This window comes from Antennarius striatus, chromosome 19, assembly GCF_040054535.1.
Source record: "Antennarius striatus isolate MH-2024 chromosome 19, ASM4005453v1, whole genome shotgun sequence".
Lineage (NCBI taxonomy): Eukaryota > Metazoa > Chordata > Actinopteri > Lophiiformes > Antennariidae > Antennarius > Antennarius striatus.
In genome coordinates, this window is record NC_090794.1 from 17,116,978 (window position 1) to 17,140,269 (window position 23,292).

Genomic DNA, 23,292 nt, shown 5'->3' on the forward strand with positions numbered 1-23,292 from the left:
ACAAAAATAAGCAAAAATCATTGACTCATTAATAAAAGATGAATGGCAAACGACTGAAACCATCACAGTATTACAGGACAAAGCTCTGATATGTATTCAAGTATGAATGTAAAGTGTGTGGGATCCAGGCGGGTGAGTGTTTGTCTGCCTGCATGAGTCCTCGCTGCACCACTGGAGGAATATCTTTTCACTGATGCGGCCAGTCAACGATCCCCCATCATCCTTTGCTTCACAGCCAGTGGCTGAACCCTGCTGACGCATGCCTGCCTCGGTTCGCTCACTATCTTATTTGATGATGGGGCAGTGCTCGGTTGTCTCAGCCCCTACTGGTCTGTGTCAGCTCTTTGTAGTCGTCTTAAGCTGTGCTAGGTCTGCGTTGCTTCGTTGACAGTCCTGCTTCAGCTACTGAAGACTGCCACCTATCTGAAACAAATGGCAGATCTTTGCTGCCACTGACGGGAAGAGGAAGGGGGAGGTTGCTCTAGATGAAACGCGAAACAAAGACCGCCTCCCCCCACCACCTTTCTCTCTCCTCTCTCGTGGTCTCAATGCCCTTGGAGTAGTCAGGACTGGAGCAGATGAGTGACATCATCTATATCTAATGTGATTGTGGGCTTGCAGAGGGTCAGTCAGTTTCATGACGGGCTTTGTGAGCCACATCATGAGAACAAAACAGTCCCGCTGTGTATCGGCAGTGCAGCAGGGGGAGGAACACACATCCATATTGGATGATGAAGACTGATACTAAAAAGCATGATCCTCAACATAAATTACTGAATGGAGCAGAATTTCTGTCAGTACTGAGATCAGTGATTCATTGTTCAAACAGCAATCGATGAAATAACAATAGCATCCACTGCAGTGTCCAGTTGTTCACACATGTGACATCCACCACTGAAACGCTCTGACTGGAATGATCAACACATTTACTTCTGGTCAGAAAGGAGAGGACGCCATCAGAGTGCTGGTTCAGACCTCAAACCAGCTCCTGTTTGTTCATTCTTTCATTGACTAATGACCAAGGAACTCTTGTTCATGAAAAAAACCACACAAATGTGTGCACTGGTGTTAGTGTTGCCAAACCTTATGATTTACTTGAACCAGACTTTGAAGGTTGCACTGATATTCACACCTGACAAATGAAAAAACACATTGGTGTTGTTGATGGCTTCCTCCCGCCAACCATTCCTAAGCATCCTGCAAAGAGAGATAAAACTAAAGACAAACCATCAGACAAGACTCCTTTTTAGAAAAGAGTGTCCCTCTAGAGATCAAAGTCTATAGAGAACAGACATGAGGTGAAATCCACAAGACGGTGGGATATCCAAGGTTCCGGACACACAGAACCAGCAGTGAAGCACCTGAAATGAGCTGCACAATGTCTGAGACAATTATTTTTGCTGTATTCCACACCTTTGGCATGTTTGAGTTTTGGCGACGAAGACTGCCATTTAACTAAAAAAAATCTGAGAAAGACCGATCAGTTATAGTTAAGAGAGCGCACACAGAATGTACTGCTCATTTTTCATTAATCATTCCAAAAGATCAATATTTTGACATGCTTATATGGAATAAAGCAACTTGTATTTCTTAGTTGGTTTAGTTTCCCACATTTAACCAGACCATAACTACAGAGTTGGCAAATCAGAAAACAAGACAATGATTGTTTTAGATGTCACTTTTAATAAATGTAGAAGGTCTCAAATGTCTTACGGTTGCTTCCACACCTCGATGGTACCACCAAGAGTGGAACTTCTTCAGTCCGGTGTCTGTATCATATAGTTGTCTGTAAAGATATGTAATATATTTAATAGAGATGTGGTCCAATGAGGAACTGAAATGTCAACTGAAAGAACATAAAAACATTGAAACTTTAAATTTAGGTTCTGTAAGGATGGGAGCAAGAGAGATTACTAGATAAACGTGTCAAGATGTCAATAATCAAGTATGAGAATGTGGATGATGTCACCAGAACACTGGTGTGTCAGAAAGAGGCTTTAGTCCACTATCAATCAAGTTTTATTTATATAGCGCTTAATCATGGCGGCAGACATGTCAAAGCGCTTTAACAGACAGAGAAACCCAACTGAACCCTCCAGAGCATAAGCGATAGTGGCGGGGAAAAACTCCCTCGTTGAGGAAGAGACTCTGGGCAGGACCCAGACTCTTTTGGGTAGCCGTCCGCCTTGACCGGTTGGTGGAAAAGAAGTAAAAGGAAGATAAGGACAGGGTAAGAGAAAGAGAGACAGAGAGAGTGTCAGATAGTCCAGATAGAGTCAGCGTCCATATGGTTATAGTTAAACGATTTGATGCAGGTGCTGAATTGGGGACGAGATAGTCAGGCTGTGTTCACGACTCCTGGGTTGTGCCTTCAATACATGTTCTCCATCGTGTAGATGGTAAATTCAAGGCACAATTACAGCTGCATTGATAATATGCAACATGAAACTAAACATTATAATAAAGCAAATATGAACACTTAGACCTTAAGATTTGAAAGTGCCTTAAAAACTCTAGCTGCTTGAAGTCAACCAGTGACAGGCCAATGGTCTTTGGTTTACATCCATCCACCACCAAAGGTCAAACTGTGTTCGGTTGCAGGGTTCAACCAAAACAATACCAGCAAATCTGAGGGGGACCTCACTGGGACCGTTCACACGGTGCCTGGCCAGAACATTGTCACATAAATACAGCATGTCAGACAGATGGTGGGAGGCAGAATCCAGGAACAGACACCTTCCTTCCTTAAAGATGGGGGTTGGGTGCTACAACTGTGTTATGATGGGAGAAGTGGTCCCCATCCCCCTTGGTCCAGCAGGCAGTCTCTATTTCTTTTCCCACATGAGGATGCATTCATGCTGTAAGCTGACATAGGTGCAGGCCCTTTGTCTGTGTACTGAGGCACCTCCAGCAGCCTGCCTTCTTCACGACAGCCTGTCGTGTATCCCCATGTCTATGTTCTTTGCATTTAACCTCCAAACGTGGCAAAGCTAAACAGTGAACACCCCATGGATGAAAGCAAACTTTGAACTTTGAATCTCAGAGCTGAGGAAGACAGTTTTGTCCTATACGCATCTATGTACTTGTCCAAATTAAAGGATGCAATATTTGTGTGGTCAGATACTACAACTCTCAGTCTTGAATAATGAATGTGTCTCTTAAACGGTATGCGACGGGGTCATGTCCCCCATGTGTCTGGTCTGTACAGTAAGATGCACTAGCAGAGGATTAGGACATACACTATCTGATTTAATCCACCTTTAGGTGGGGGGTTACTTACCCACAGCTCAGCACTACCAATGTCTGAGCTTCTGCTCTAACGTTGTCACTTTCTTTATGATAGTAATTTTTTCAGCATCAGTGTGTAAATATATATTCAGTGTTCCAAGGCCTTATTTTCTTCAAATGGGCTGTCATTTACACCACATTCAGATTTGGTTTCTAGGCTGCACCTACTTTTTTATAGTCACACAGTGGGATATCATTGAGGGATTACTTGCATTAGGGTTAGCTAATGGATGAAACGGCAGTTAAGAAGTTAAGGACCTCCTCCTTGCTTAAAGAAACTACTGACTGACTCTTAAAGCCCATTTGACACAACATGACGACAATAACAGAAAAATTTTCCTTTGCATTTTTAAATTTTTGAGGGGAAATATTCCTCTTACAGGGCGCAAGGTGGTGCAGTGGGTAGCACTGTCGCCTCACAGCAAGAATGTCCCAGGTTTGTATGTTCTCGCCGTATCTGTGGTGGTTCCTCAATATCCTCCCACCTCCAAAAACATGCAGCTTAGGTGAATTGATCACTCCAAACGGTCTGTAGGTATGAGTGTGTGGTTGTTCGTCCAATGCACTGGCAACTCATCCGAGGTGTAGCCCACCTCTCGCCTATAGCCACATGGGATAGACTCCAGCAGACCTGTGACCCAAAAGCCAAAACAGCAACTGAAGACGAGACGATTACAGTCATGTCGTCTTCAAGAAGATGGATGGATGGAATCCTTGTACACACAGTCCCACAATAATGGTTGAACTCTTTATAGTACGCATGCAAAGCCAGTAGTCAGTGGAACAACTTTTCAAAATCACACAATCACAAGCAGGAATAAGAAGATTATGGCCAACACAGACTAATACGTCTCCAATGATCACACTGGGGGTGCATACGACCAGCTTGTCGCTGGACAAGCATTACTTAAGTCAGCAGAGTTTGTAACGGAAAGAACACTCAGCAGCTTCCAGGGGTTTTTTTTCCTCTTTATCTGTTGGAATGTAAAAGCTGGAAGAGTAAAAGCCATGTCTGAGGTGGGGCTCTGCCAGAGTTGCATTTGGCTGCTGACATGGCCACATTAATAGCTGCGCTTTCAAAAAATTACACTCTGGAACTAATGTCAAAAGTTTGCATTTTTAATATTTTGATCCATGCCATGTAAAGAAATTACCCAAATGCAACACTGTACTGTTCACCAACGCTTGTCAAGATGCTTGCCTCGGTCACATGACAACCTTCTTAAAGGGGCCACTCTGGCCGCTAACACAGAATACATTACTGTTAAAATGAAACTTCTAATGTTACCAGGACGCTGCTAATAAAGTAGGAGACGCATTGGATTCATGTTTATTATTTAGAAAGAAAAACCGCTTTTATGCTGATGATATCATTTTATTTTGTTGTATTTATCTGCCAGAAATACTTTCTGATGTTAAACCTGTCCGTGTTGCCAAAGCGGTAGAGGACACTGATGTAACATTTTGCCAGATTTGCCTGCATAAATGACAGTATGTCAGATATTCCTCAGTATACTCTATCGCTAATGAAAGCCACGGGACACACAGAAGCTTCATAACTTACTGTATGTCTGCTGCATTAACAAATGGTTTTCCTTTGGCCAGGGTTTGGTGGTGGGCCTTTGTCCCGGCACATTTCCCACCATCCCCTCCATGGGGCGGCTTAGCCCACGATGGCGTCATGACAGTGTAGATCACAACGCCTGCTTCATTTCCATTAGCGCAGTGACTCAGCCTCCTGACTGTTTGCATGTGAAGGCTGAGGTTAATGTCAGGTTCCTCAGCAGATTCAGTGTTAAAGTGTTGTCTGCCCCCCCCCAATGGAATTGAAGTGTTTTCTCTTGCATGGGGAAGCACTCAGTTGTCATACCAAGCCATGTCCTCATTAGCATGCATGACATGCAGGAGTTCACTGGAGAACATTTGAATAAATTAGCCCTCTCTTCTACTGAGGCTAAAGGCCAATGTGAGTGAAGAGGGTGGAAGGAGCGGGTGGGGTACTATTTCTCTGCCTGTTTATGAAAGGATATTTGGCAGGCTTCCTTAAAATGTCATGTGAATTGTCTGGGATGTGTGATTGGCCACTGCCTCTAATTTCCTTCCTTGTAATGGTATCGCCTGTCCACTCCAGATGTAGAGCAGGGCTGTGTTCGCCTAAAATGGCCCCAATCTGTCACGTTGATGAATTTGCCTTTTTGTTTTAACTCAAACACTAAGCGGTGCAAACAGCTGAAATGATTCAAACGTCATGGTCTTCTGCTAATGACCAGGAAACTGTGTGTATTCTCTCCATCCTCCTCATATTCCTTTAAAGTTTTTTCCTACGCTGTGACTGTCCCCTTCCTCCCTCGTTTTCCTCCCTGCTCCATCTATCCTCCCTCAGTATTTACTCTCTCCTCCCTCCGTTCTGTCTTGCTCCCTGTACACTTTCCTTCATTAGGCTGCTGTGCTGGTTGTAACAGTGGAGTAATCACATATGGGGCAGGGCACACATAAAGATGCACTCCCGCAGGCAGCAGCTGCTGATACTAGCTGAAAATAGATCCCTGGTACGCTCAGCACTTTTCCTCCAGCAGCTTTGTTGTTTATCAGCAGCCATGGATGCAGCCGACCACCCAGCCTCAGTCAGAGGACCACCATTACCGTTGGAATGGTCCAGTCTGTGTGTTCAAAAAGACACAGTTCATTGGTGGATTGGTGCCTCCTGGTATCTAATCCTACAAATCGTCATTTATTTAATCAATGGTCAGGTAACTGATCAGAACAGGTTGACTCGTAGTACTGAAGGCAATGAGCTCTGAGGAACGTTCCAAAAGGAGATTCCATCCCATTCCTTTACTCCAAATTCCTAATTGCACAACTTTGCTGTCAAATAATGACATCCAGAAAGGAACAAATCATTTGGCTTATTTGTTAATTGCCAGCCAGTCATAAATGAAGCATGATGGCATTCATATGATTGCAACAGTAATCCAATGTTAACTAGTTTGAGTGATATTTTTTTTAATAAGTTCCCTTTGAAGGATTTCAGTTTTTTTCAGTGGACACTCGCCCCAACACCCTCTGCTGCCATTTGTTCTGAACGAACCAACATCACCACAACACAGGGTGTTATGTGAGAAGCCAGCAAAGTGGAGGGCATGTTTGACTAAACAGTGGAATAACGTGGCAGCATTATTCACTGTCCCCTGCACCAAAGTATCTACCTCAGCGGCTCACTCCGTATATACCAATACCAATCGAGCAGTGTTACTGTCTTTGAGTATATCTCCTTATAGTATTTCATAACCCACTGGACATTTGACTGCTTTCCTTTCGCATTTGTCTATTTTCTTCTTGTCTTCTCATGAATTATGATAGTGTGACATCATGAAAGTCACAAACAGGATATATATATATACCGCCAGATCACAAGATACATACATGTAGTCTTGTATCAGCTGCAAATCTGCTGTGTGAACAAAGAGTGATCAACAGTTAGCTTGCCAACCTCTGGCAATAGCACATGTAATCTCTGTTTTTTATCATTGACCATTGTTTTAGAGAACGTTACTGTTCTCCAGCTCCTTCCTCCAATCCAGTCATTCATCCTGCAGCTCACTGGTTGGGTCACTGAAGGTTAGAGAATCACAAATCCTGTTGGTCAGACATGAGAGGCATCACTTAACTGTCATAGGTCAAGTGTCTGGTTGAATCTCATTCCAGTAATTTCATTTTCTTCCTGAGGTCCTAAAGTTTGTCTTTTTGTTTGCTGGTCATAAAGGTTCATTCACTAAGGTCTGGGTTCATTTTCTAGCTTCTATGCATACGTGTACAGAATAGTCTTCTTTACACACAACGACCACTTTATCTGTCATGAGGCATCAGAAAACTTTTGTTTAAGGTCCTCTATCTAGAAACTTCAGCTGGTGAAGTCATCAGCTTGGGCCTTCAGGCTATGAACAAAAGGAGAGGGTGGAAGGAAGGAAAGGCAAGGGTGTTTAGCAGGCTGGGGGTCGAAGGAAAAGGCAACCTTAGCTGCTTTATGGGAATTGTATGCTCCAGTTTTTGGGGCATATGTTCATGTAGCGTCTAATATGACATCAGTGTCTCTGCTGCAGGCGTTGTCTGTACCGTACCCAAGACCTTCCCTCCTGGATGGGTAAGTGTCTCTGGTGTCCACGCACAAATCAAATCCACTACTTGATTTGGAGGATTTAAAAAAAAATGTTTACAGCCTAAAGGTTATCTATCGTTTGACATCATGCGATGTTGACATTCAGATTCGATAGACTCATTATCTCCAGCAGAAACGTTCACGCTTGTGAGCAGTGTTGTAGCTGTCCTACAGTGGATGTGCTGCACTCATCAGAAGAGAGGATAGTCCAGTCAAAGCCTCCACCCTCCCCCCAATCCGTCACACTCAGACACACAAGCCTACCCACTCACTTACTCTGTCAAAGGCACACACACACACACACACACACACACACACACACACACACACACACACACACACACACACACACACACACACACACACACACACACACACACACTCTCCATCCCCCCTCACACATATGGAGTCAGCAGCTTCCCCTTAACAATGACTGATATGCCTGGTGCTTTTGGACTGTCTGTTAATCCAGAGGCATACTGTGAGGAAGAGGGATGGAACAGCAGAACCCAGTGCTCATGTTTTTATCAGAAATGTTTGATTCTCTGGCATCACATCACAGAAACACATATTTTATACATGTATGTCAAGTTTTTCACTGAAATATCCAGATTTCCAGTAAACTGACCCTCCTCCCCTGCTGAGATCTGAACCATCTATCAATACAGGCGTACATTTCTGCATAGCACTCTCTCAACCAATATTTGGAATGATGTTTCATGATGTAATTCCTAGCTTAGTCAACATTTCTGTAGTATTCACTTCCACTGCTTCTGTAAACCTCAGAAAAACCTATTCAGGAACAAGAAAGGTTTGTTCACATGAATAAAGGCGTGTTTGGGAGAGATTCGTTGAATTCCAAATGCAAGTGGCCATCATGATTCGAACACAATTGTTTCCGAGAGGCTGTTCGTAAGTTGAATTGTTTGTAAGCCATTATTTATTAAATTTACCTCTATAATCACCATTTGAGCTTATTTAAATGTCATTACTGCTAAAAATACAAAAGCATTATTCCTTGAGATTAAGATTACCAGAAACAGTTACATAACATAAAAACAACACACAAAATAAAAGACAGGTACAGGTAGTTTTTGGTTAAGCCGTTCTCGATTACTGCAAGAGATGAGTGTTGGAAATGTGTGAACACAGCGGTGCTGCTCAGGGGGGGCTGTGGCAGAAAGTGGAACTGCAGGGCAAGAGTCAGATAAGGCAGCGCTCATTTGTCCGAATCTCCGAATTTGTAAGTCGAATTTTAGTAAATTGCGGATTACCTGTATTCAGTGTTCTGGTTTGCATCAGCCTTGTGTCTTTGACGCACATTTTTTGACAGGAATGCGCCATCGTCAGACAGCGTGCATCCCTGGGACACAAGCTTTAAATGCACTCCCATTCAACAAAAATACTGACAATTTTTCCATTTTTCCACTTAAATTTTGAGCCCGGAAATCAGCATTGTGTTTTGATCAGGTGCGAGTCTATCGTCACGAGACTGTGTGATTTTGTTTCATTAAAATCGACCAAACAGCAACACAACGTCTGCTCATTTTACACGCTGCAGTTACAGAGGAGTTAGTTAGACCCTCCAGAGCAAGAATGAGATGTTGGGTTTCTCTGTCTGTTAAAGCGCTTTGAAATGTCTGCTGATGTGATTAAGCGCGATACAAATAAGGTTTATTGATTGATTATCATCATGCAAAAGTTAGAGATAAAGAAAGTGACAATGAGTGCTTGCATAAAAAACAATCAAAAGCTAATGAAAAGAGACAAAATCAAAAGACAGATATTACTGACAGATATTATTGAAATCTGTGTGAAGGTTCTGTCAGCTTGGTTCAGTGTCCACAGGAGAATACATGAGATAAAGGAAAAGAAAATCAATTGAGTGAAAATCAAAAGTGAAAATAAAAACCTGTATCACATCTTACTTTATTTCTAAAACTGATTTTTTAAATGACTAGCAAGCTTTAGATAGATAGATAGATAGATAGATAGATAGATAGATAGATAGATAGATAGATAGATAGATAGATAGATAGATAGATAGATAGATAGATAGATAGATAGATAGATAGATAGATAGATAGATAGATAGATAGATAGATAGATAGATAGATAGATAGATACTTTATTAATCCCGGAGGAAATTGCTTTAACATTTTGATAAAACTGAATTATAATTTAACTCTTTTTTTCTTTTTTACTCAAACAGTCATGTTATTAAGAAATGCATTAAAATTAACAATCCGAATAGTTATGCAAATTTAAATAAAATTTAAAAGCTTGGTTGAATGTGGTCACCACGGCCTGTGGTGGAAATGTATTTTCATGAAACACTCAAATTGAAACTTGTCTGAGAAACATCTCAAGCCTCCGAAAGAAGTACCAAAGCTTTTGACAGCTGTTGTCAAGAGGTGTCTCCCTTCAGACTCTCAAATTATTACTAAGAAATAAACACATTTATTTATATCTTTTCAAGGATGACTCACGGACTGAAGTGGCTTCTGAGGATAAACTGGGATTTGTGGCAGAGTGAAAAGTAGTGACAGCATGATAAACAAGGAAAAGAACTGATCATTTGCACAGCCTGTAGATTAATGCTATACTCTAATATGTATTTATAGTCCTATTGACAAAAAGATGATAGCTCTCATGCTGTTTGATACATTGATTAATCACAACTGCATTCACAGTCATATTACAAAACACAACAAATGGACAATAGCACTCCACCACCAAACATGTCATTTCTTATTGGTAGTACAGCAGGATCCACTTCAGGACCATCAATGAATTAGAGAAAGGAGAAAGGTGTGGGATTTGGTTAGACTCTGAAAAAGCTTGTGAATTAATAAACCTTGAGGTCCAATATTTTTACCCAGGCCTTGAAAAAATGCAATTTGCAGAATTTCTGTTTTATGTTCTTGGGGATTTACATAGACTTTAGACCTTAACATAAAAATATTAAAAATTGAAGTTGACTGATTTATGTTATCAGAGTTATCATGCTGGTTATGCCACTGTAACAATTACTTGTGTTGTACAAATGTCATTATAAACTTGTATAGCATAAATTAACTCAAAGCGGAGTTCAGTACAGCTTTTCCGACACAATCTTTAAAGTAGTTTTAGTGACAGACAAGTTGTGTGTTTTATAATTTAAAACATCAATTCAATGTTCTAATAACAGCCCTCTGTATTTTAAAGTCATGTTTCTCTCAGTTTGGCACAGACGCATCATCATTGTGGTTTTAACCTCTGGACCTCCTGCATGTATTACCTCTAATACTGATAAATATATGGTTAGAGAGACTCACATCACCTCAAGCTATGTTTTACACACATTTGTCTTTCCTCGCTCACACAGTGTTGTTGTTTTTCCAGGGAGTAAATTCTGGTGGATTTGAAGTTTGATTACTTTGGGAGAGAAAATCCTGTTTCATAAGTGGGGTGTCTGTGTGGGATAGGAGACAGTTGGACCTCTGGAAGCTGCTGCAGGGCATTAACAGTGGTTACTATTCCACCAAGGTAATCAATCTTCTCATTTCCCCAACAAAGTCAGCTCAACAGTCAGTGTACACTGGGCTCATTAAACCCACATTGTGTTGCTCATCCCGTACATTTTCTAGCCTTTGTTAGATCGTCTTTTCATCACATAGCCTCTGCAATGGTGTCTTGTAGAGCAAACAATACAATCAAAGATTGAACCCATGAATGGAATTGTGCAAACTCTTTCTATCTGTGTTTGGTTCGATTGCATTCTTCAGGAGCCTTCCAGTAATTTGTTTGTCACCAGAGAACGAGCGTAGATAAAGATGCAGGGGTTGGGTGCTGGAGCTGGAGTAAAGCGATGAACACAACCTGGTGTGAACCTCACGCTGATCTCCAAATGGCAGACAGGCTCCTATTACAGTCTGCTCCTGACTGCTTTCTCTTATCTGTGAGCTCAGTGACATCAGTATCCTGGACTTCTGCAGGCACAGGAGTTTACCTAATTATCCAGCATTAAGTCTACATGGAAGGCTTCCCTCTATCATCCCTTGCCACATGGCCACAACAGGGATAAGCCACAGTCTTACAAACCATTAGGCTTTAGAGGTACTTGACCTGGGCTGCAGGGGCCTGACACAGAAAGTGAGGCTGAGAGGTTATGGCCTGATCAGAGACCTTCATGTGGTGAACATTTTGAGCCAAAGCTAAGGTAGGGTGAGGTAAGAAACGTAGATTTTCATCTGAGGATATGATATGGGCTGAGTTTTACCTAAATATTTGCTCATAGTACACGCTTCACAATGCCTAGACCTGGAATTGAAGGTGTCGTCTGATCCACTTATCATCCCTTTTCATGAAATAGTTAACAAGGGGTTAAATGGTTTAGCTTGTGTTCCCTTCTGTCTGTCTCGTAACAGAATTACTCAAAAGGTAATGAATGATTTTGATAGATTTATGTGAAGAGGTTGGGTGTGGCCAAAGCAACAATCATCAGGATTTTAATGGTGATTTGAGGCCTGTCCTATAAAGCTGGATGAACCTAGCCAGGCTTCCTCTTACTTATCTGGCTTCACTTACCCAGACATCCGCCCTCTGGATTTTCGGTACCATAAAGCCGGCTATCAACTCACTAATTCAATCCAGGCTTGTCCACTCTAGATCTGTGCGCGCTCACATAAAAAGGGCAGAGGTTGCTACATGCGACCGATCGCAAACATGCAACAAACTGGCCCGAGCCGCATATTTCACAACGGAGGAGCAAACAATAATAATTAATAAATACGATCAATACAAATCAGTAATCCAGGTAAAAAGCAACACAGTTGCAGCTGCCAAACGACGCAAGGATCGCTGGCAAAAAATCGCCGACTGTGTCAATGCGAAAGTTAGTGCCATTATAATATTACTGCCCCACTATGACTGCACTTGTATATCTGACTACAGTAACATTTGTGTGTTCCATAAATGTATGTGTGTACCACATTTTTGGTTATGACATGTGATCGTAGCCCCGTGACTTTATGAACAGCTCTACGTACTGTGTTCTTCAGAGGTTTTCAGCATCGCCAACAGAATACATAAAAGTACCTATGAATCAATCAATCCATGATTTACTTAAACATATTATTGATTAATGGCATTTTATCTCTGGCTTGCTTATAACCCATCCAATGAGGGATTTAAGGACATCATAATAATTACTAACATCACTAAGAAATATATTAACTGTGGCAAAGAACCTCATTGCAATGCGCACTGTCTGCGGGACTGTCAGCACGTGGTTGTGGTACGGTCCATTACTAATGTAAGGCTCCAGCAGCTGACAGATGTAATGTAACCCCTCTCCCCAAAACCTCTACCTTTCTACAGTCATTGTTCAGGCAATTCCAACAGATTACAGCCATCTCTCATACTCTCTCGCACCTGAGCGCTCTTCGCACAAGCTGTGCACCAAAATCCATCGGGTTCTCATAAAACGGACGGCCCATTTTCCAAGAGAACTGATTGGTCAGTAGGTGGGGCTGTTATACCCGCTGAGCTCTGATTGGTCAGTAGGTGGGGCTGTTATACATGCTGAGCTCTTATTCTGAATTTATCCTGCTCCACAGAAGGTTAAATGTTCAGCATAGGTTACCGCGACAACGTAGCCTGATAGAAAGTCAGCCACCTTTATGGTACCGAAAAGCCAGGGTTAAGTCGGAAGTTATCTCGCTAAGCCGTAATCCAGCTTTGTGGTACAGGCCTCTAGGCCATCGTCATTATCTTGAATTCTTCTATAATTGTCTTTTACCATTTTGAGAAAAGAAAAATTATAAAATGTTAGTTGGTTAGTTGGATGGTTGGTGAGTTAGTTAATTTCATGGATAATATCTGCAACGATGTATAAAATTATCCCCATAAGACCTAACACACTTCAGAGTCTAATTTGGATCCAAATCATAGTCTGGATCTGGTGATACAGACTGATTACATTTACATTACCAGATTACCAGTTAGATGTACTGTATAAGCTAATGTAATAAACCAATGTAATAAACAATAATTTTATATACTGTATGTGTGTGTGTGTGTGTGTGTGTGTGTGTGTGTGTGTGTGTGTGTATGTATATACAGTATATATGCATATATACACAGTATATGTGTGTGTGTGTGTGTATGTGTATATATATATATATATATATATATATATATATATATATATATATATATATATATATATTGCTTTAAGGTGCAGTTATAAAACGCTAAATCTCGGTGGATGTTTGCTTTGCGATGACTAGTTACTGATTTTTACTGGTTTTACTTTTTGTGCTTATGTCCAAGTATCTAACATCTAATGTAAGCTTCATTAGATTTAATCATATTCACTGTGACGGTGTGAACGAGCCCGTCCCCGCTCAGATCAGACCAGCAGATGTTTCAACCTGTAGCCCAGCTTCTCTAATGGAGACGGGCTGGTTTCACACCAGAAAGAACATCATCTGCTTCAACTGCCAGTCACCTCGTCATCACTGAAATTTGATTTGTATGAAGGCAGAACAGGATGACCTCATCACTTTACTTTTGCTTGTGTTCTCTCTCTCTCTCTCTCTGGCCACAGATGGCTGGATTGTCACACAGGTTGTTATGAACATGAGGCTGCACAGTGAAGCTCTCTGCTCTTATTTTCATGCTGTATAGAATTTTGAGTGCTGACTTGATGAAAAGATTAACTGCTACTTTAGAGTGTTTGTTTATGGTTGTTGGGGCTGTCTGGTTGTCGCACCACACTCCAAGTGTTCTAAACAATAGCTATGCTGATCGTAATGCTGGCAATTTCCCTGTTTTTTGCAGGTCACTGCCAGGGGATTCGCCCCATTGTTGCAGTTTGCCTACACTGCTAAGCTGTTACTCAGCAGAGAAAACATCCAGGAGGTCATCCGCTGTGCTGAATTCCTGCGTATGCACAACCTTGAGGACTCATGCTTTCGTTTCCTGGAAGCTCAGCTGCGCAGTGAAGAGGATGGCTTATTGCTCTGCCACAAGGTGGCGACGGAGGAGAACAATTCAGAGGATGAGATGCAGTCAGAAGTAGAACAGCCCACTTCCCCAAGGGCACGGCGATGTTCTGACACCCTTACCCCCTTTCGACACCCAGACGACGATCGGTTAGCTATGGCTGTTCCCAGTAACTTCATGGATGGCCGGCTAGACTTTGATCTGCATGGAACGTCAGACCTGCCACGATGCCCCAAGTACAGGAAATACCAGCGGGCTTGTAACAAGCACAATAGCGACACCCCCTCAGACACCAGTACCTCAGGTTTTCAAAGCACATTAAAGGAGAGCAGTGTTAGTGGGGCAGTGCTGGGTCAAGGTGCACTGCCTTTGGCCCAGATCAAAGTTGAGCCACAGGTAGAAGAAGAGGCCATCTCATTGTGCCTGTCAGGCGACGAACAGGAGATCAGGGATAAGGACGGTGTGGCAGCCATGGAGATGGACAACCCTATATCTGTTGAAAGAACCAAGAGAAACAAGTCTCCCTCCTGCCTCCGAGCCTTCTTTAAGAAAGGGGTAGACCTCCCAAGTCTGCCCAACACATCACAGCAGCTATTCGCCAATAGACTTCTCTGCCCCCAGGACAAAGGAAACTCTCAGGGAGATCATAAAAAAGACTTCAGGCCTTTCACTGGGGACGTAGGTCTATCTGTTACATCCCCAAAGGACTTGGACGATTTCCCTGCAGGGTTGTCCCTTAAGTCTGCGTCATGTGATGGGGTCTGCAAACAGGAAGTTGAGCTAGACCGCCGTAGTGTCATATTTTCCTCAGGGGCCTGCAGTCGTCTGGGAACCCCAGCGCATTCCTACCCTGGTGGGAACTCTTTGGAGATGGAGCTCGCTGAGCACATCCCAAAAGGTGTGTGGGCTGGAGCCAGCCAGTCCCTTCCCACCACCCAGACCTTTTCTCCTAGCACCACCTCTGAAGCCCCAATCCTGTGCCGCCCACGACCTAACACCAGCTGCCCAGTGCCAATCAAAGTGTGCCCACGCTCTCCGCCTTGTGAGACACGCACCAGGACTTCCAGTTCTTGCTCCTCGTACTCCTATGCTGAGGATGGCAGTGGAGGTTCTCCCTGCAGTCTGCCCCAGTTTGAGTTCTCCTCCTCACCATGCTCCAATGTCGCAAGATGCCTCAATGTGGACCAGCAGGAACAAAGTGTGGGAGGAGATGTCCTGTTTAACCAAGTGCGCCCCAAGATCAAATGTGAGCAGTCCTACGGCACCAACTCCAGCGATGAGTCAGGCTCTTTCTCGGAGGGAGACAGCGAGTCCTGCCATGTACAGGAGCGAGGGCCAGAGGTGAGTGTAAAACATTCTCCACACACAATGTAGCCATCACACCCTATTCCTCCATGGCTAATTATAACGCAGTGGCCTGCTCTCCCGGTCTGCATTAGCAGTCATTAAATCATCATGTAATTGAAGCGGAAGTGTTCAGTACAAGATTTACAGCACCACCAAAGGGCGCCGATGTGCTTTGATATTATTAATCTGCTTCATGCACTGTTGGATATTATTGTAATGAGCCTGAATACGAGAGCCCAAATGCACTTGGACTGTCCAAACACAGGAGGCTGTGGTGCTGTTTTCAACACCGTGACGAGGTGATGGTGTTAACTGGAGCAGTGTGTGAGAGAAGCACTACAGGTGATTAAATGTTCAGGATTCTCTGGGGTAGGACTACTCTCTAAAGCGATTGCTCCTGGCTCAGTCTAACTCCAACCTAACCCACCACTAGCCTACCCGTCTGGTTTCATCCCAGCAGAAAGAACGACATCCTTAAGGCTCCTGACAATGAGTTGTGTGGCTCACCTTCAGTGAAGGTCTGCGGGGGGCTGCTGAGACATTTCAACTAATACATCACCGCAGCGATTGTGGTCATAAAGTTTTAATTGAGCAGTGGCTGAAGTGAGATGAATACAAGTGGGCAAGAGGTTCTCGGTGTCACAACGGGACTGTAATGCAGCTCGACAGTGCTGACAAGGATAAATAGCCAATCCTGTAATTATCCTCCTCTAATCCACCTGGACAGACGTCCTAACTGCAGACCAGACGACTGTTGTTGTTTACCAAGTAAAGATCAGTGAGACAGTCTAATTCACAGGTGGATTACTATGGTGTAACAACGTGGAAGTCAGCTGGTTTCCCGCCTGAAGGAAAGTGAAACACAGTAAAATCAATTCACAGAAAACATCTTTGATTCCTTGTTGCATTGCTGTTTACACTCCTTAAATATTAAAACCTCCATCTCCATTTCAGGCCTTTTACTGTCAGGTAAAAACCGTCCATATTGCTTCTGGCATCCTGCAAAAAACTTGTCTCCCTGGTTTGTGTAGAACGGATGTATTTAGGATCAGTTAATTGGTGTTCATACTAACTGTTGGAGGCATTTTTGTAGACAGTCATGTTGTTTTTAACAACTGTAGTGCTTCAGGTACTCCAGGAAGGGTGATTCAAAGACATGGACAAACTGTTTGTACTCTTCTAATGTTATTCATCCTTTATTATTAGACAAACATGAAGAAACTGATTGATTGGCACTTTATTGGAATAAATACAAAATCTGAATGACCATCAAAAAGATAACAAGAAAGAATAGAGGGATGAAACACATCAATGTAGTCTATTGTCTAGTGCCAAACTAAAAACCTTACATTCTGGTTTAACCTGCTAAATACCTTTTTATAAGGAATTTTAGACAGTTTCTATCCATTTTTTTATTTTCTAACTATAACTCAGCTAGCATCCCTTGAATCAATGAAAACAGCCCAGTTACCACTAGCATCTTTTGTGGCTAGCTAATTAATGATGTCATTGATCTTGCTGAGGCCACATTTTTAGGCGTCGCTCTATGAAGTTAGCTGCTGACTCGTGGTCGTTTTTCAGATACAGTATTATAGAACTAGATGCATTCATTTTTGAAAACTGTGGCAAGTCTAGCCGCTCTAGTGAAGTAACTGCCCACAATGTCAGCAGAACCAGGGGCCTTTTTGTAATTTGATCATGCTATACAAGCTGGTGTAGTGGTTATAATTTATTTTAATAAAATAATAGTGATATTAATAATAATAATAATAATAATAATAATAATAATAATAATAATAATGGTGCACGGTGGCGCAGTGATTAACGCTGCTGCCTCACAACACGGCGGACCGGGGTTCGAGTCCCGCTCTGTGCGGAGTTCGCATGCTCTCCCCGTGTCTGCGTTGGTTCTCTCCGGGTTCTCCGGCTTCCTCCCACCTCCAAAAGCATGCGCTTCAGGTTGATTGGCCGGTCCCAAATTGACCATAGGAGTGAGTGTGTGTGTGAGTGGTTGTTTGTTTCTATGTGGCTCCGCGGTACACTGGCGTCGTGCCCGGAGTGTCCCCCGCCTCACGCCCTGAGACTGCCAGGATAGGCACTGGCTACCCCGCGACCTGCGTTAGCGGATTAAGCGGGTTGGAAGATGAAAAAAAAAGAAAGAATAAATTAGTAAATAATAACAATAATAAATTAGTGAATATATATATATATATATATATATATATATATATATATATATTTTAGATCACATACATGTGTGCATGTCCAACTTTCTTCTGTCAGAGGATCTGGTGAGGTTAACATGTATGCAGCCCAAGGCCCAGGAGGCCCCACGTTACCACCAGACCATCTTGCTCTCATGATATTCATTCAGCGATGTTTGCGTGAGGTGTAGGAAGAATAAATTTTGATGAGCTCAGTGGAAAGGCGCTGCACTAAGCGCACAGAGTGAGCAGAATGGGAGTGATAGAGAAAATGGTGCGTTGCCATGACGATTTGATTCACAGTTGCAGGTCGGTGTGTTTGCAAGTGTTGGAGCGACAGGACAGGTCGTGCTTTTCCTTGAAAAGAATTCAGCTTCCCTGTAGAAACAGAACTGCAGGATGAAGAGGCCCAGTAGTGATGTGTAATTATTACGTTCATATAATGCGGCACACAACAGCCATAGAGCTTAGATTGATGGAACTTATGCACAAACAACTCACAGTGTTGCACTATCAACCAGGAGAGCAGCCAGTCATATTTTCTGGGTCTCTCTTGGCCCTCCCGGCCTTCATGCAAACAAACCCAGGGAGGGGGCTGGCTGGCCTCACTGTTAGCAGAGCAAATGTCAGATGTAAAGCTGTGATAGAACAGAAAATAGCTGCAGCTCTATGGACTGGACACAATGAATCACAATACGGAAGGAAACTGCTGAAGAGCAGCCTGGTCTGACTGAAGCCTAGTCATTCAAGGTCACCAGAGTCACTCCAGGACTCCGGGCAGCTTTTCTGCTCTGAATTTAAGGACAGCTGTGTGTTTATCCAACACAGAACCGTCAGCAGCTTCACACACACCTGCATGCACGTGTACCTGTGGATGCAGGTGTGTCTTTTCAATTCTTCTCTGCTTCCTCCCTCCACCAAAAATAATCCAGTTTAGGTGAAATGGTTGTGCTAAATGTTCCATATGTGTGAATAATATTTGTCTATGTGTGGCCCTGTGATGAGCCGGCAGCGTGTCCAGGGTGTACCCCGCCTTTCACCCATAGCCAGCCGGGATAGGGAACCCACGACTTCACGATTTCAAAGACGCAGTCAAGAAGACGAATGAATGAAGAGTTTTTCAGCAGAAATCTGTGGGTTCAGCCTAAATTTGACTGACAAATGAAGTGATTCATTGTTTGAAGGAGAAGGACAAGTAGACATTTTGTACTGTAATTTTTAAATAGAGTTGAAAGATAATGACTTGAGTCTACACTGTGTGTAAAAGCAGGATATCTATAGTTGGCTTTTAAGCAATTGTCTGCCCCAAGTTTTTGTTAATCTGAGATCGGAGCTCGACACCAACTACAAGCTGTTTCTGACTGATTCAGACGATGGTTGGTTACCACCGACCACCAAGATGAAACGGGTTTGGTGGTGATGGAGGAGTGTGTGTGTGTGTGTGTCACACTCAGTCTTGTTGATCGCGGGGTTAGTATGTATTCACCAGTATGTATTTCATATACTGGTGAAGATCACGATTATGAAAAACGTGTGTGTTAGGATTTCATTGCACATTAAGTCCATTAACATATAAGAACATTCTTGAGTGTAATAACGTTGTAATAACATTGTTATTACTAAATAAATATTTGAATCGCCTTTATCACCCTGTGACCTAAGGCCTGTGAGGTCAGGATGTCACACAGGCCATGTCAGACGTTGTGCTGACTGCTGTGTGACGGCTGCAGCCGCCAGCACCTCAGATGAGAATGCATGAGGATGTGTGAGCCCCCCCCCCCCCCCCGTCTGTCTGCAGCCGTCCGTCTCTGAGCGCAGGCTGCTGGCGGCGTGGGTGTTGAGCTCGTTCCAGCATATCGTCTGGCCACACCACTGCAAATATTGATCTCAAGAGTGAGTGGGAAGAACCAGGAAGTCGTCCTGATACATCAGCACAATATTTGTTTTTTTATCGGACCAGACACGAAATAGAGTGAACATGTGACAGGAAGTGCACAGATCTTAATATGTGTTCTGCTACCGTCGCCAGAGAACCACTGGTGTCTTCTTGATATGAGGCGGCTGTGGTCTGAGTCTGATTATCCATTCAAAACAGTAGGTGAAGGGCTGATAACTGATTTTAGTCATATCCCATAATGATCAGAGATTACAATATCAGATGAAGCCCCGATAAAGGAAAAGTAGTGCTACCTGTTCCTCATGGAGTCTCTGGGTTTTGTTTATGTACGCAAAATGTCTTAACTTAAAAATCATTTTTGAAATGATGTCGTGGAATAAAATATAGGATGGGGGCAGATAAATCCATAAATAAATTTTTAAAAACTCCCACTTTCACAGCATGTGAGGTGTGTGGAGATTTAAAATTTTTAAGTCAGGGGAACGTTTGCCAACCCAATTCTCCTTTTAAATCTATATTTAACAAGGGTGATGTATATAAAATGTCCTTCTGGTCACACCGCCCATGGAGTCAGTTAAGCTTATAGCTGGTTGCTATGGAGTTCGAAGTCTCAGTCCAGTGGATTTTTAGAGGAATCTTTTATTTTACATTGGAACTTTTTGTCGGTTTATTCTCTACATTAACAAAACACGTAGTAAAATATGAAACAACTTCTGAATATGAAGAGAAGCATCATGTTTGTGTTGTTGTTGACATCCTCACTGTGCTTGCCAGGTTTGGACCCAGTAATAGAGAGGAAATGGACATGGGGTCTATTTCCTCTTTAGTGACAGGAAACTAAAGACTTCCTCTTTAGAAAACATGACTGCATGGTTTTATGATATAAATATCTTCACTTCCCTGACGGACTGAATGTCAAAAAGCCTCCGTTTGACTGAGACAAAAACTGACACAACAGATGAGTCGTAAGCTGCTAGCCCTGATGTGATCTATAATGTTTAACCCGGAGGAAATCAAATACGCAGAACCTTTGAAAGCTACTTTGGGCTTTGCTGGCTTCCTTTCCCAGAATGAGATGAGAAGAGGTTCAATGGAATCAGGATGTGGTTAGCCTAGCGTAGCATAGATGCATGTTGTTGTTATTGTTGTTGTTTTGGGTGTGAATCGAACGAGAGTTTGTTCTTTTTCTTTTTACATTTGTGCGATTCCTCCAGATGTATTCTAGCTTTTCACACGCAGCAGTTTGGTTTTGTTCTTATGGTGAAACCTGCTCACCATCACTGTGACAACCAGTCTCTGGATGTGACTGCTGCTAACAGAGAAAGGCTTTCAGCATCCGTCTCCTGCAGAAACACATTTAGATGTTTGTCTGTGGGTCAGTAAATCGAACACATCTGTCATGGAGTCTATTCTGAACTAAGCTAAACAAAACTAAGCAAAGCAAATATCTCAAAATGGGAATTTATTTTATTTTATTAATTTATTTGCGCTTAATGGTGCATTTCTTCTGTGATATAAAACATTATTAAAAAAAATGGAGCAACAACAAGTCTGTCCATGATCAGAGCGATAAAACCGATCTGGTAACTAGATGGTGGATCACCAGCTACACGAGGTGTGTGACTCGTGCATCACTCGTGAGCGCTGCGGTGCACATCTGCCCCGGTGCTCGTGGCTCTTGAGGACGGATGAGCCCTACTTTTCACTCTGTCCCATTTGCAGCATAACGACCCAGAGAAAGGCAGTGACTGAAGGGAGAGAACTGAGGAATAAATGTGAATCCGGAACAGTTGTGTGTGGATTCACGGCCGCAGCTGAAGCTCACTCTGTCATCCCAGCCTTGCTGCTGAACTGGTTCTTGTGGTGGAGGGTGCTAAATTTAGCCGTCCCCTGCGTACCAGTGACTGGTGGATGAGAGGGAGAAAGAATCCATCACAAGGTCGCGGCGTCTCCTTCCCTTTTCTTTTTTTTTTTTTTCCACAGGATGATCCAGGCTCCCATCAGGTGATAAGTTAACCATCATATTCTACCCAAACGATTGGAACATTTGTCTCTTATCATTTAAGTTGAGATGAAAGGTCGTGTTGATGTCTGAAACCCCCCTCCCCCCCCAACCCGCCCCTCTTAGAGGCTGGTGTTGTCCTGCCCCGTTAAAGCACTGAGAGCCTCGTGTGGCCTTGAAAGCTCCATCCATTATTTATTCATGTGTCTGCATGCAGATGTGGAGCTGAGATGAGAAATAGGCTCCTGGAGCCTCAAAGGGCTTCACTTCTAACGAGGAAACTGTTTCCTCTGTCACAAGTACACTGACATCTAGATTTGCTGGTTACAATTAGGGGGGGGGGGGCTGGCTTTAGCCCCTGGGGTGCTGTTGTCCCACCAGGTGATGCTGCGTAGCGTCTGGTGGAAGCAGCGCTGATGTTCTTCAGCGGTTCAGGGTCCCAGGGGAGCATCTGGACGCTCTCAAGCAGCCAGGAATTAGTCCCATCCCTCGCTCCTCTTCCTCCTCCTCTCTTCCCTTCTTTGTTTGACTTTGTTTCCCCAGAAGCAGCCACAGGGTGGAGAACGCAGCGGAGGAGAAGGAGAGCAGCATCTCCTCTCATCCCTGCCAAGCTCTCCGGCTGTCTTCCTCTGGCTCTTTGTTGTGCTTCTCCTGCCCCCTCCAGCTAACACTCCCTGGTGCACGCAGATACCGCTGGGGTGGATCTGCCTGTGATGTGCTTATCATAAGGTTTGCCATCACCTGAGGGAGCAGGCATGACTTATTGTTGTTCTCCAAACTGAGAAGAGGAGGAAAAACACACCCCACCACAGTGTGTTTTCACACCAGTGAAAGGATGCCACACAGATTTCTGATTTTGGTTTCTTCTGCCAAATCACTGCTGCATTTTTTTCACTATTTTATTTTTGTTCTGTAGCCTTAGGACTCCAGCGAGATGCCAGTGCAGATATTCAGGGCCCCCAGACCTCCCCTGATACTGATTTGGATCAGGTTGAGAAGCCGCGGCTCCTCAGTCTGTCCTGCTGGCTCCTGTCCAGATGCTAACGGACACATGGAGTAGGATTCTTCTTGTTGCATCACCTTTTCCCCTTTGCTTCATGTGTGATGGGATCCACAGAGCAGAATACTGCATGAAGCGTGTAGAGCGGTGCTCTTTTGCCACCTTGTGGCCAAATACAGTAACAGCAAGAACTTTTACTGGAGGAATTCTCTTACAACCTGATGGATTTGGACATAATCCGTAAATAATCTCATAAATGGTACAGAGGATATAATTATAGGATATATAAGAGATAGTGATCAGAAATACTAAACAGGAGAAGAAGATTAGTTTTAAAAAGGCGGAAAAGAAAACAGAATAAACATAATGATGTCGTGCAGCTTGTGTGGTGTAACGCAGCCATAGAAC

General features: G+C 43.2%; 1 protein-coding gene across 4 annotated transcripts in view; it reads left to right on the forward strand.

Moving 5' to 3' along the window:
- The window catches only part of bach2b (BTB and CNC homology 1, basic leucine zipper transcription factor 2b), an 88,582-nt gene that overhangs the window by 61,862 nt on the left and 3,428 nt on the right, over positions 1-23,292 (forward strand). For all 4 annotated transcript variants that reach the window (XM_068342146.1, XM_068342145.1, XM_068342147.1 and 1 more), the window contains one exon: positions 14,270-15,775. In XM_068342146.1, coding sequence (XP_068198247.1) covers positions 14,270-15,775 — 1,506 coding nt within the window. The remainder of the gene's footprint in view (positions 1-14,269; positions 15,776-23,292) is intronic.